This window comes from Lepidochelys kempii, chromosome 15 (assembly GCF_965140265.1).
Source record: "Lepidochelys kempii isolate rLepKem1 chromosome 15, rLepKem1.hap2, whole genome shotgun sequence".
NCBI classification, from domain to species: domain Eukaryota; kingdom Metazoa; phylum Chordata; order Testudines; family Cheloniidae; genus Lepidochelys; species Lepidochelys kempii.
This window is the reverse complement of record NC_133270.1, coordinates 10,845,282-10,857,383: the sequence shown is the minus strand read 5'-3', so window position 1 is coordinate 10,857,383 and position 12,102 is coordinate 10,845,282. Positions and strand designations below refer to the sequence as shown.

The 12,102-nt window shown below is 48.8% G+C and overlaps 1 protein-coding gene across 7 annotated transcripts in view; it reads left to right on the top strand.

Moving 5' to 3' along the window:
• The window catches only part of MSI1 (musashi RNA binding protein 1), a 35,854-nt gene extending 25,329 nt beyond the window's left edge, over positions 1 to 10,525 (top strand). For 4 of the 7 annotated variants that reach the window (XM_073312377.1, XM_073312374.1, XM_073312380.1 and 1 more), the window contains 7 exons: positions 498 to 615; positions 2,442 to 2,522; positions 3,835 to 3,891; positions 6,948 to 7,016; positions 7,121 to 7,293; positions 7,973 to 8,038; positions 9,310 to 10,525. In XM_073312377.1, coding sequence (XP_073168478.1) covers positions 498 to 615; positions 2,442 to 2,522; positions 3,835 to 3,891; positions 6,948 to 7,016; positions 7,121 to 7,293; positions 7,973 to 8,014 — 540 coding nt within the window. In that variant the 3' untranslated portion in view covers positions 8,015 to 8,038; positions 9,310 to 10,525. The remainder of the gene's footprint in view (positions 1 to 497; positions 616 to 2,441; positions 2,523 to 3,834; positions 3,892 to 6,947; positions 7,017 to 7,120; positions 7,294 to 7,972; positions 8,039 to 9,309) is intronic. The other 3 variants (XM_073312375.1, XM_073312378.1, XM_073312376.1) reach the window with 3 other exon arrangements.
• The last annotated feature ends 1,577 nt before the right edge of the window (positions 10,526 to 12,102 follow it).

The window sequence follows — 12,102 nt, the reverse complement described above, 5'->3', positions numbered from 1 at the left end:
GAGATACTCAACAAGGAGGGGAATGACTGCTGGTATTTGGAGCCCAAAAGGCAATGCAGTCTAACCATAACTTGGAATTGTAACTTTGTGACCCCGAGTGCTGTACAAGCGTTAGCAAAACTTCTCCCCAGCCCTGCGAGGCAGGTATCTTCTTTTAACAAATGAGGATACTGAGGCTCCAAGGTTGTCTTGCCGAAAGTCACAGAGACAGTCAAGGACAGAACCATGGGTAGAATTTTAGTCACCTGTTTTAACTACTCAATAATGCTGCTTCTCTAGCAGAGTAACAGGGCGGGGGAGGCTGCAGGCAGTGTTAGTGGCTGCAGAATGGGAGGCAGGGTTGGGGAGTGGTGCGTGGGACAGAGCAGGCATAGTGGTTCCAATGCAATAAGGCAGCCCTTCTGGCCCGTGGCCCGCAGTACGGTATGTGCTCCGAGCAAATGTGCAGTGCAAGTCAAGGCCGAGGTCCAACACTTTTTTTTTTTTTCTTGTGGCAGGTGGAATGTAAAAAAGCTCAGCCAAAGGAAGTGATGTCCCCCACTGGCTCTGCGAGAGGGCGGTCCCGAGTGATGCCTTATGGGATGGATGCCTTCATGCTTGGGATTGGCATGCTGGGTAAGCGCTGCAAAAGAGAACCCTTCTCTCTAGCCCCCACATCATAATTGGCGGCAGCAGCAGGGGGCTCTGCTTGGGGCAGAAGGCTTTATTCTGGGACTGCGTTTCTAGGTGTAAGACAATGGGGGAGGTGGCTCAGGCTGTTCAAGAAGAAATTGGATCTATGACATCAGACCCCATTTTGAAAAGCAACACTGAAGCTAGGAGGAGGAGGGCTGGGATCAATGTATGATCACAAATCGCCCTCTGGTGGCAGCATGGAAGAACTGTAGATGTACCTCGTATGCACAGTTCTAGAGGTGGGGTCACACAAAAAACAGGAATGCAGTTGTGTTGGGAGGAATTTTAAGGCGTAATTGGAATTCCTGTCCAATATAATACCTATAGAACAGGATATACACTATGCTTCGGCACAAAAAAAGGGCTGTATATGCCCTGGCAACACAACTGAGCCAAAAGCAGAGTTTTCCACATCCAGGTATATTCCTGCCATGCTAGGCCAGACTTTACAATGAATGTTTGCTTCAGGAGCCCCCAGTAGTATTAGTCACCCTTCTTCTGTTGGGCAAAGGGGAGAGTATCACTTCAGATACACAGGCAGAGCATGTTCTCTGTGTAGCATCCTAATAAACAGTCTCCTTGTTTTCAAGGGGGATAAAAATGTTCTTGAGAATCCAGTGGAGCCTGTATACCACTGACTTCCCTCCTTTAGGGAAATCAAACGGGCCATTCTGACAAAGGAGTGTCTGTGTGTGGCACTGTGGGGACCTTTTCTCTGTGACTTCAGAGCAAATGTGTTCAGGTTACAAAGGAAAAGGTGTGAATCGTCCCCTCTGACTTCCAGCCCAATTAGCTCCTTTTAGGGTCTGAGAGTCAAACTTGGTTCTTTCTTGCTTGAGCATCACCAGCAACCCGAGCCCATCCAACCTGTAGGTGTGGTTAAGGTGAACAAACACAAGTGTCCTTTGGGTCAGGGCCCCTGTGGGTGGTGCTGGAGGAGGAACATTCAACCTAGCACTTGGATCCCAGCTTGGGTTGGCTGGGCTGGCAGGCAGAGGAAAAACACCTCTTTTTTGCATTTGCACTCATCACGTTCTCACTGGAGTTGCTGAGATAAAATAGATCTGGAACCCCACAAAGCCACTTCAGATTTTAGTTTTTGTGTTTTTTGAGTAGAACTGTAATTTTAAACCAGCAGACTCAAATGAGTCAGTGGGAAATCCATGTACACTTGTCATGGGAGAACTCAAATCAAACATTCAGTTCTTAGTCAGCTGCTGGCTTTCTCATGGGACTGTTTAAAGTAGGTGATTAGCTATGACAGCTTCTCAGGAAATGGGAAGACTTGTAATAGTGATCTGTGCCAGGAACAGGCTATCTGCCTGCATGTTTTCAGCCACCTGTTTTTTTTGTATCTACTTCAGAATGTTAGTCAGCAGCTCTATTACGAAAGTAGATGATGGGTGATTTAGTACCAGTCAGTCATCCATATGCTCCCACTGTCTCTAGATCCCCTTTTCACAAAACCAGCTAGTGCTTTAGTTTGTGGGACCTTGAGCTTTCTGACCGGGAAATCTACATGTCTTTGCAGGGTAACAATGTCTGGAACCACGAAGGGGCAATGTATTAAAATTCCATTAAAATTCTTCCCCAAATTCCTGCACGGTATGCACTGTGTGCGCACGCGTGTGTTGTTCAACTGCTATGTTACTTGGTCCTTTCATAGTGTGTGTTCATTGTTCAGGCTATGGGGAGGCAGGCAGAGCTGGGACTGGAAAGTGGCATTGTGTGCGTTTGTGTAACAATCCCCTCTTCTCTGCTGGCAGGTTATCCAGGTTTCCAAGCTGCCACTTATGCCAGTCGGAGTTACACGGGCCTTGCGCCTGGCTACACTTACCAGTTTCCTGGTAAGTGCCTCTTCCTGCCCAGTCATCCAGTTTGTCCTCACACTAAGGGAAGCCTGTGGCATGTGACCGAATCTCTGCCTGTTTTACCCTTGCCCTAGTTTGGGCTTTCTTTAAAACTGTGAAGGTGGGAGGGGACGGAGGCCTGGAATAGGTGGGAACCGCCTACTGGCTAGTTAGGAAGGAGGCTGTAGCCATGTGAGTGTCTGCTGTTGTTATCCTCTCACTCCAGTGACAGGAAATGTCCTAGGTTCATGCGCCCCCCTCTCGGCTAGGTTCCTCTGTGGGGGCTGCTATTACACAGAAGGGGCCTTGCAGCTCTGCTGGTCTTGCTGCCTCTGTGTGTGTGTGTGTGTGCATCTGTCTCTCCGCCAGAGTCGCCACCTTTCTGAAAACAGAGTGCAGGACTTTGACCCCTGCTAGCTTTAAATGGGCCTGAAGTTCCCTAGGCCTCCTAAATGTGAGAGTCTAAGTTGCAGTGAGCTGTATCCTGGATCTCTTAGAGGCCCAGCAAACCCCTCTTCACAACACTGCATATTAGTAAATTCCCCTAGCTGTCCCATTCCTTGTCTTGAAGCCCAGATGTGACCATCACTGCCTGATCCCTGATGAATGCACTGTAGCTGCTCTGAGCTTTCTGCTGGCCTCCTCTCCCTCCCCTGCCTGCACAAGCAAAGAGTGGGATGCAGGGCCACCCTATAAAAGACTGCCCTGCTGTTCTCGGGACAAGTGGCAACTCTGAGTGTCCCCTGCCCTCCTCTGCCCCCCATCCCCAATAGACTGTGTAGAAGGCCTGACATTAGGCGATTGGCAATGGGCTCTGGCAGCTTTCACCTCTAAGCTGCTAGTCGGAACCCCCCCTGCGTTGGCGGCGACTGAAAGTTGCTGTCTGGTAGTCTGTGCGAATCCAGTTGCTGGGTCTCAGTCCTAGCGAACCAGGTGTTCATATCACAAAGCCACCTCCAGCTCAACTGGCACTTGTTGGCAGTCCTAGCTGCGAGGCCAAGGATTGGCTGGGCCAAAGAGACTGAACTCCCCTTTCAACCCTGAGGCGCACTGTCTGGGCGGCTTCCACTGCCCTTGCCTGGGCTGTACCTGTTCTGGGGGTAAGCAGAGGCTTTCAGTCTCGCGTGCTGTCAGTCCAGCTCAAAATTCATTTAAAATAAAGAGTCAAAGGCTGGATGCTGCAGTGACTTCATCCCTCTCTGTCTGGCCTTGTGTTCTATCCAGAAAGGCCCAATGCTGCTGTCTCTCTACCAGATCCCCCTCGGGGGCGTTTTACAAGTTCCTAAGTTGTCTTACATTTCGTTTTTAGAATTCCGTGTAGAGCGGACCCCTCTCCCGAGTGCCCCCGTCCTCCCCGAGCTCACAGGTCAGTCCCGCTGATTTCCTAAAACTCACAAGCTGGAAGGGGAGAAGGGGCTTTGGGTTATTCCAGTGATGTCGCTGCCCCATAGCTTGGCGCAGTGAGACTGGAAACGTTCCTCATTTCCTCTTCCATCTGCACTAGCTACATCAAGAACAGGGGCTGGGGGCGAGGGGTGGAGAGGGGAACTGAACCATGCATATCACATTGGAGGAGATGAGAGATGCAGGTCTTACATGATGAGGGCAAGTGGGCTTGAATCCCCAGATTCTCTAGCTTCTGAACTGCTGCTGTTCCCTGCTCTGTTTTCGCTCCTTATCCAGCAGTTAGCCTCTGAATCATTTGTGAAAACCTTGTTGCTAGTAATGTGAATTCTAAGAAATCCACTACTCCAGTCCCAGCCTGAGCTGCTGTAGTGCAGGGCACTGGACCTGGGAGAGCTTGCAGCTACTTTGATCCCGCCTGGGAGTTAGTGTAGGGAACGATATTTCAGCACTGGGTATGGTGAAGCTCACTGCTACCTAAGCCCCAGGCTCGCTAGGCAGAGAATGGTAGAGGAACATTGAGTGTGGTGGAGCTCCCAGCTGTACTCATCAGTGGTGGTGGTTGAGCATGGTGTAATAGAAGGGGGGGTGATGAAGTTTTGCAAAGACTAGTCAGGAGTCTTGAGTATTTCCGCAAAGTATAAACACACCTGCTTCTTCCCCCAGCTCCTCAGACCTCTGAGTTTGTGTAGCATGTATTCTTGGTGCTGCTCTTTCCATAGGATCTTTGTTCCATGGCCACATTTTCCCAAGCTCTGTAGCATGCATGGTATTTGTCTTAGAAAAGCAGCTATGTCTAGCAGTGGGCTGGCCTCCTCCTCCCTATACACCATCCCATCTTCCATAACATCCTTTCACTCTGACACTTCCTTGACGCCATCTGTTTTTTCAAGGACTGGATTTTCCTGCAGTGAGGATACAGACTTCTGCAGGGAGCTTATTCTTTGGAAGCTTTGCTAGCCGCAGTGGGTTTGGGGAGGATTGGAAGGGGAGTTTTCCAATGGCTCAGAATAGTGCTGATCCTCCTAGAGTGTGCACGTCAAAGAACGCTGAGGTTGGTAAAACAAATTACTCAGAGGGAAGTGGGGTGTATTAAGTTAATAAAGCCATCCCCGGGAGCCTCATATATAGTTGAATAAGCCTCTGAAATTCCACCTGTGGCTGTGATTCTGATAGTTCCCAAACAGAGTAGGGTTGGACTGCGTCTGTATTTGAATAGGGGGCTTCCCAGAAAAAAATGGGTGTTGCAAGAGTAGTGTGGATAACTCAGTAAAAGGTGCTCTTCCCTCTAAGTCCACGTGGGACTAGTGCCCCTGCAGGGTGTGAAGAGGCACCTTGCTGCTGGAGGAGCATAAAACAGAAGTCCTGCTCACTGAAGCTCATTAGAGACTGGTACTTTTGCCAGCAGTGAACTATTAATGCTGGTGTCCTGGTTAGCTGCCATGTTGGGTAATTACAACCTCTGTCCCTAGATTCCCTCCAGAATTTCAGCTGGAGACGGGGGTATTCCTCACTTTGCTGCTGTGGGCTGTTAAACAGTCACCGGGCAGCTTGTGGTGGTGGGTGCTCTGATTCATGTGCACGCCTTGGGCTTGCTCCCATGAGGTACGTGCTCCCGCAGCTCCTGCTGAGACATCCGGGGGAACGGAGGACATTGCAGGACCAGGCCAGTAGGTTGTGAAGTGCTTCAGGAACCTTCTGGCTGAATGTGGCTCTATAAATGTAAACCATCAGCCGGGGCTGTATTGAGTACAATTGAAACAAGAAGGGTGGTTCTCTGAAAGTCTCGGGTGCTGCTCCTGTATGAAAGAGCTAATGAGAGGGGAGCTTCCTGGGCAAGGCAGAAGTCTGGTTTCTAACTAGATAAACTACAAGGCAAAAATATTTTTCCTACAGAGGAAATTGGATTCTTTCTCAGCAAAACCGGCCCTTTACTCACCACAACAGCATCTTTGGGAGAAAAATACTGTCCGCTCTGTGCTTATGTTTGCTGAAGACCTATGATAAGCCACTAACGCAAATCTAAGCCCCCAGTGTGATGTACACCTGAAACCAGACAAAGCCTGCAACTAAACATTCCCTCCTGAGCTAGTCTGGATTTCAGCCCTTTAACTCAATCGATTTGTTCTGACCTCTTTACGTTGCTCTAAACAGAATCACAGTGGATTTCGCAGTAGAGCATGAAATGCTGACCCAGTCATGTTAGGGGAAATGAGAACAGTACTGCGTAGGTGCCTTGTGGCTTCAGGGCTGGGCACCCATGGCAGTAGAAATATGGACGACATTTGATACATATAAGTTAAGGCTTCCAGTGTTAATTGTGCCTTTTCCGGCTTCTGCACTGCCAGGCGCATGCTCCACACTCTTCTAGAGTGGACAGCCGGGGGGTTGCAGTTGGCAGGAGAGCTGGAAAGGTAGGGAGGATTGCATGTCTGCAGCCATGTGAGATCTGGGGTGGAGGAGGTTGCGTGAGTATTGAACCATTACTGTTGGAAGGTGCTAGAGAAGGGTGCTGTGCCCCAGCATGGCTGGAGAATGCCGAGCATTGGAGTTGTCTTCTGGATGAGATGTCAAACCAAGCTACTGACCCTCTGTGCCCACCAAAAATCCCCAGAGTTGGGGTGTTAGCCTTTAGGGTTGGAGCCAAATGCCAATAGCCATCCTAAATTCCCCATGCCGGTTCACCTGGCTATGGGATTCTCAGTCACTTCCTGTCCTGAGTTGGCATGTGGCGTTGCGGTTTGGCAGCGTCACCCCAGATGTCACTGTGTTTCAGTCCTGAACGAAAAGTTTCCTATGCCGGAATTGGTCAGTTCAGTTGCTTGAGGGCTTTTCTAAATGAAAGCTGTCCTGTAAATGCAGGGCTGTGTGTTCCTCCTGCGTATCCATCCTGAGTGTAGCAGGTAACGTGCCAAGCTCATGCACCTTTTTGGCAGCTGTTCCCTGGAGGGAAGGGAAGGTGCCTGCTCAGGAGCGTCCCTTGGTGCCGCTATGAAAGGCCTGTTCCTTCTCTTCCAGCAATTCCCCTTACTGCATATGGGCCGATGGCGGCGGCGGCGGCAGCAGCAGCTGTAGTGAGAGGGACAGGTAACTGCCACTTTCCTACCCGGGGAAGCAACCTGGCTGAGGTTTGCACTGGGCCATGAGAGGGGGGTGGGACGGGGTTGCATTTTGGGATCTTCACCATGTAGTTTTGCTTCCTCCCTTAGGTTCTACTCCGAGCCGCACTGGTGGGTTTCTGGGCACTACCAGTCCTGGGCCAATGGCAGAGCTCTACGGAGCAGCCAATCAGGATTCAGGGGTCAGCAGTTACATCAGTGCTGCGAGTCCAGCTCCAAGTACTGGCTTTGGTCACAGCCTAGGGGTGAGTGTTTCACAGCCAGCTGTTGAGGTTGGGGGGTAGAAGGAGGTGGGGTGTATAAATCATTAAACCTTTTGGGATGGTGATTTCTACAACTATGAATACCCAACTGACAACCGCTGCAGGCAACCTCGAGGCTTGGTTACTGCAATATACAGTTCCTAGGCATAAAAACACTGAGCTTAAGGCCCCAATTCGTTCCTAATGCAGCAGCCTACTTAGCTTACAGAACAGGCTGCTGAGTGCATGTCACCCCAAACTCTGCTCTACACTGGTCCCCATTGAATACCAAGTTAAGTGCTAGGGCTTGGTCCCATTCTTCAAAGCCCTCCGCAGAACTGGCCCAAGCTACCCAAGGGCCTGTTACCTCACTCTGCCACATAGCCTGCCATGACAGCCACCTTCCTCTGGGCTCATGGAACTAGCACCTCAACGGTGAGACTCGTGAGCAGTGGAAACAGCTTTCCCAGCAGCTGGGCCATGACTGAGCTCACCACTGTAAGTGTTCAGAAAGACCACAACTATTCTCACTGTCAGAATGAAACACAGAACTCCCTTCCAAAGGTGGAACGTACATGGGTCCCCAGGAATAACACAAGGCTGGACAGGGATGGGGAGAGTGCAGAGCAAATATCTTTCCTTTGGTTTGTCTAATCGGGGGATTTGAATTCTTCCTCTGTAGGGTCCCTTGATTGCAACGGCTTTTACCAATGGGTACCATTGAAGCTAGCGACCAAGGAGGCAGGAGGTAAGATGTTTGAACAGGAGAGGTTGGGAAGGTGTGAGAGGAGTGAAGCTAGGCTCAGGAGGGGATTTTATTATTAAGTTACACTGAAAGTTTCCTATTGGTTGGGCCAACATTCAGGGGCTTCATCTGAAGATGAGAGCAAGGAGGCCAGGCGAGGGGCTGCATTCTGTCCTGTCCACCCAGTGACCCAGGTTCTAATTCCTTGTCCCAGACTTCTGCTCCCCAAGCTTGAAGTGCTGCAGAGGCATTCCATTGAGTGTGGGCAGGAAGGGACAGGAAATGGTGTTTTGCTTGAGTAACCTCTTTGGCCAGTTAGAGCGTCACTGTTGGGCTCTAAAGGGAAGCTCATCCAGGTCTCTGAGGCCAGAAGAATAAGTGGCTGTGCCCCAGTGGTAGCAGGGAGAAGCGGAAGCCCACAGTTGGAAGGGTGTGGAGTGAGGGAAATGGAGAGGATAGCATGGAGATCTGGTAGAAATAGGGGAGTTGACGGAGACAGAAAATAGACAGGCACAGTTGGCCAAAATCCTAAGGCAATGTGAGCTCTCGCACACAAGCCCCTCCCACCCTTTACTTTGCAGTACCCTGAGTGCAGCTAACTCAGCAAATCTCACTGCTGCTGAGAGCACTGCATCTCTGGAGTGCTGTTTCCTCTCCATGGAGGTGGTCTGTGGGAGAAAAGAGGCTTCCACATCCAGATGGGAATGGGGAAAATCATACACGCAGCTGCAGCTGTGTCCCTGAGAACGGGGTGAGGGGGAGCTGTTCGAGGGTCTTGGTGCACACCTCAAAAGTGGCAGAAGTTTGGTAGTTTAAAAAGAGAAATGTGACTGAAATGAGTAGGGCAGATGTTTCCAGGGAAAGGGTGTGACTGGGCTGCTTCTCTTCAACCAGGGATAACTTGAGTGCAGTTTGCAGCGTATAACTAGCCTCGTCTTTACTAAAGAAGTTTGACCCAGGGAGCCTGCAGATCTTGGCATGCAGTACTCCTTGATCCAAGAAGTCAGGCTGCACTGCATGCTGGGGCTTGTCCCTTTAGCCCACACCTTCATGTTAAAGATAGGGGAGTTGCATTCTGCCCCGCTTCTTTGCCAATCAGGTGCAATCTTCATGCCACTACCAAGGTGCCAGCACAATCCTGCATTGTGGGAAGTTTGGACACCCCCTGTTCCTGTGTCAGACAAGACAAAAAACTGAAAGGATGTTAGTTTTTCTTTTGTTTGTTTCTGTCTCCTCTACCCCCCGTACCCCCCACCTCTGCTGGTCTCCTGCAGATTTCCCCAGTGACCTAACCAAGGACAGCGGGCTGGAGGATCTGGTGAGCCTTGGGGGATGAGCCAAGGTTTCCTTTTTATTGAATAAAACTGCACACTGCCGGCTGGCTGCCAGGCTCCTGCTGACCTGCCCTGATCTCTCCCATTGAACAGACCACACTGGACTGAACCCAAGGAGATCATCTCGCTTTCTTACTAACCACCGATGGTTTACGCTTCTCCCTCCCCCAACCCCCCGATTCTTCTTTATTTATTTTATTAGCTGGTAGTTTTATTTTTTATTTTATTTTTTTATCTTTATTTTTTGGGGGGTGACCCTCTTTTTCATTGTTTGCTCTTTCCTGAGCTAGTAGACATATTTTATGAATTGGCTTTGTGATCGTGTTAGGTAGTTTTTAATGAGGAGTATTTTTATTTGGCTTTGAAATTGTTTTGAATTTTTTCAACTCTGTTGTCAACATTTTTAAAGGACAGTCTGTGATGTGAACGCAGTTCTGAAGGGAAGAGAGATGCAGAGAGAGAGAAGGCTGAGCAGAACTGATGCATTTCTTCTTCTTTTTTTTTTAAAGAAACTGTTTTTAATTGTTTCTGTTTTGTAAATGTGAGGTTTTGAAATGTGTGAAGCTCCAAGGATCTGAAACGGTGGGACATCGCTATGGAACAAAACAAAATGTATATTTTGCTAAGTAAAAACACTACCCTTACAGCTGAAAGTATTTTTGTTTTCCTAGATTTAGTTTTACGTGGGGTTTGCTTTTTCCTAGTGTATAATATGTAAATATCGCGAGGTGAACCTGGCTGCAGCCTGACTCAAGGTTCCTGAACCTGGCACCTCAGTGTGAGCAATATTCTCCAGCAGAATCCTGACAGGACTCCTTTCTTTTTTGTACACCTTTTACTGTAAGATTTTAAGACCTCTGAGATGAAGGGGGGAGAGAGGGGAATGAAACTTACCGGCTATCGGCTATTTTGCTGAGCGGGTTAAAGCGGCTTCCAGTCGCCTGATGTATGGGCTCCCTAAGTACATCATCTGGTTTGGCTAGGCAAAGGGCTTTACTGTCTCTGCTTGTTTTTGTTATTTTGAAAGGAATTGACTCTCCAAATAGTATCACTTGTGTCAAGATGGTCTGGGGAAGGGCATCCTCCTTTAGGGGGCAGGGTATTGGGAAGGGCTCATTGTCAGGGGTGAGATGTGGGGGTGGTCATTCTCTGAAGGGCAGGGCATTGGGTGGGGGAAGTCATTAACTGGGGGTGGTAATGTATGGGGGAAGGGTGAGTAAAGGGCTTCTCAGGGATCATATGAATTCTAGAATCACAGCTTCCCATTTGCTTTCCTCTGTGTCCTGAAATCTGTGGGAGTTCATCCTCTGTCCTGTAATTTGATTATATGGTCCCTTCTCCTGAGGCTGCCCAAGCCCTTCTTAACAAGTGGCCTCTGCTGTGAGGTTGCCTCAAGCAGGGATTTAAGGGGCAGGTTTGGGTCTGGATTTAAGTGAACCAAAGACCTTGTTGGGGGGGGAGGGGGTGATTAAGCCTTTTATTAAGATGCAGCCCAATGCTTTCCCCAGGGAAATAATGCAGCTTCATCTTAAGTTTTAAAAATCATTCCTGCTCTTCTCCCAAAATGAGCCCCAGTAAGTGAGAGGATTGGAGGGAGGCCACAGGGCCCAAATGGACCCCTTCTTCCCTTCCACTTCCCTTGCTGCATTGTGGCTAGTCTTGAGACCGAGCAGCATGGGCCGTGCCTGACCAAGCAATACATCTGGAGAGTTCTGTTTAGTAAGAGGTACTTAATGGGTTAGTACTGAAAACACAAAGCAATAATTTTTGTTACTGAGACAAGAGTCTATGTCTGGGTTTTTTTAATATTTCCTAATTAAAGAAGAGCTGCATTGTATGGGGTTTATTTTTATTCTGTATACTTCAAATTTGGGTCTGCAGACAGTGCTTTCTTCCCTCTTGGTACATGCGCTGAGCTGCTTCTGTGCCCCCTTCCATGTACCTCCCAGCCCCACTGTATTGCCACTGGGCTGTGATTCGCTCTCCAGCCAGTGCTGCTGCTGCCCAGAGGCTGGGGCTCCAGTTTGAGGGTGGGCATTTTTTAAAACGAAATAAAACTATGTTTTGAAGCCAGTAAGTTATTACACTCCAATGTTTGTTCTCTCCACACCTGTAACCCTTTTTCCAGATTTCAGTTTTAAATTCCTAATAAATTATTTGAAAATGGTCCTTCACAGTTGTGTTATATGTATGAGTGGCTCTGAATTGGGGAAGGCTTCACCCAGGTTTGGGGATGCTGGGAATCTTGCCCTGTGGTTGGCACACAAGCCTGGGATCCACAGTCCTGGCATTCAACTCCCAGCTCTGGTACATCCCTTAACTCTCTTCTGAACATCTGTTTCCCATCTGTAAGACAGAGATGATGATTTTTCTCCACCTCACAGGGGTCATGCATGGCTGTCTGTGGATTCCAGAAAGGGAGAAACACACCAGGAAATCAGAAAGCCTGGAAGTATTCTTTGGATTTGCTGAACACAGGAGTTAGATTGCAAGAAAGCAAATTGTGGAGAATGAAGAAATCTAGTGAATAAAGAGCACTGGGAGGAAATATTAAAATCTGCTAGTGTACAAGAAAGTTGGGGAATCCTAAAAAGCACTCTAATTAATACACAACAATGTTGCTGAGAGAAGAATGCAAATAACAAGCAGCAGCTAGTATAGTTTCATGAAACACTGTTCAAAGATCTGCTGGTGAAAGTAACCCCAAGAGTCCTGATGGAGTCTGCATTTAAT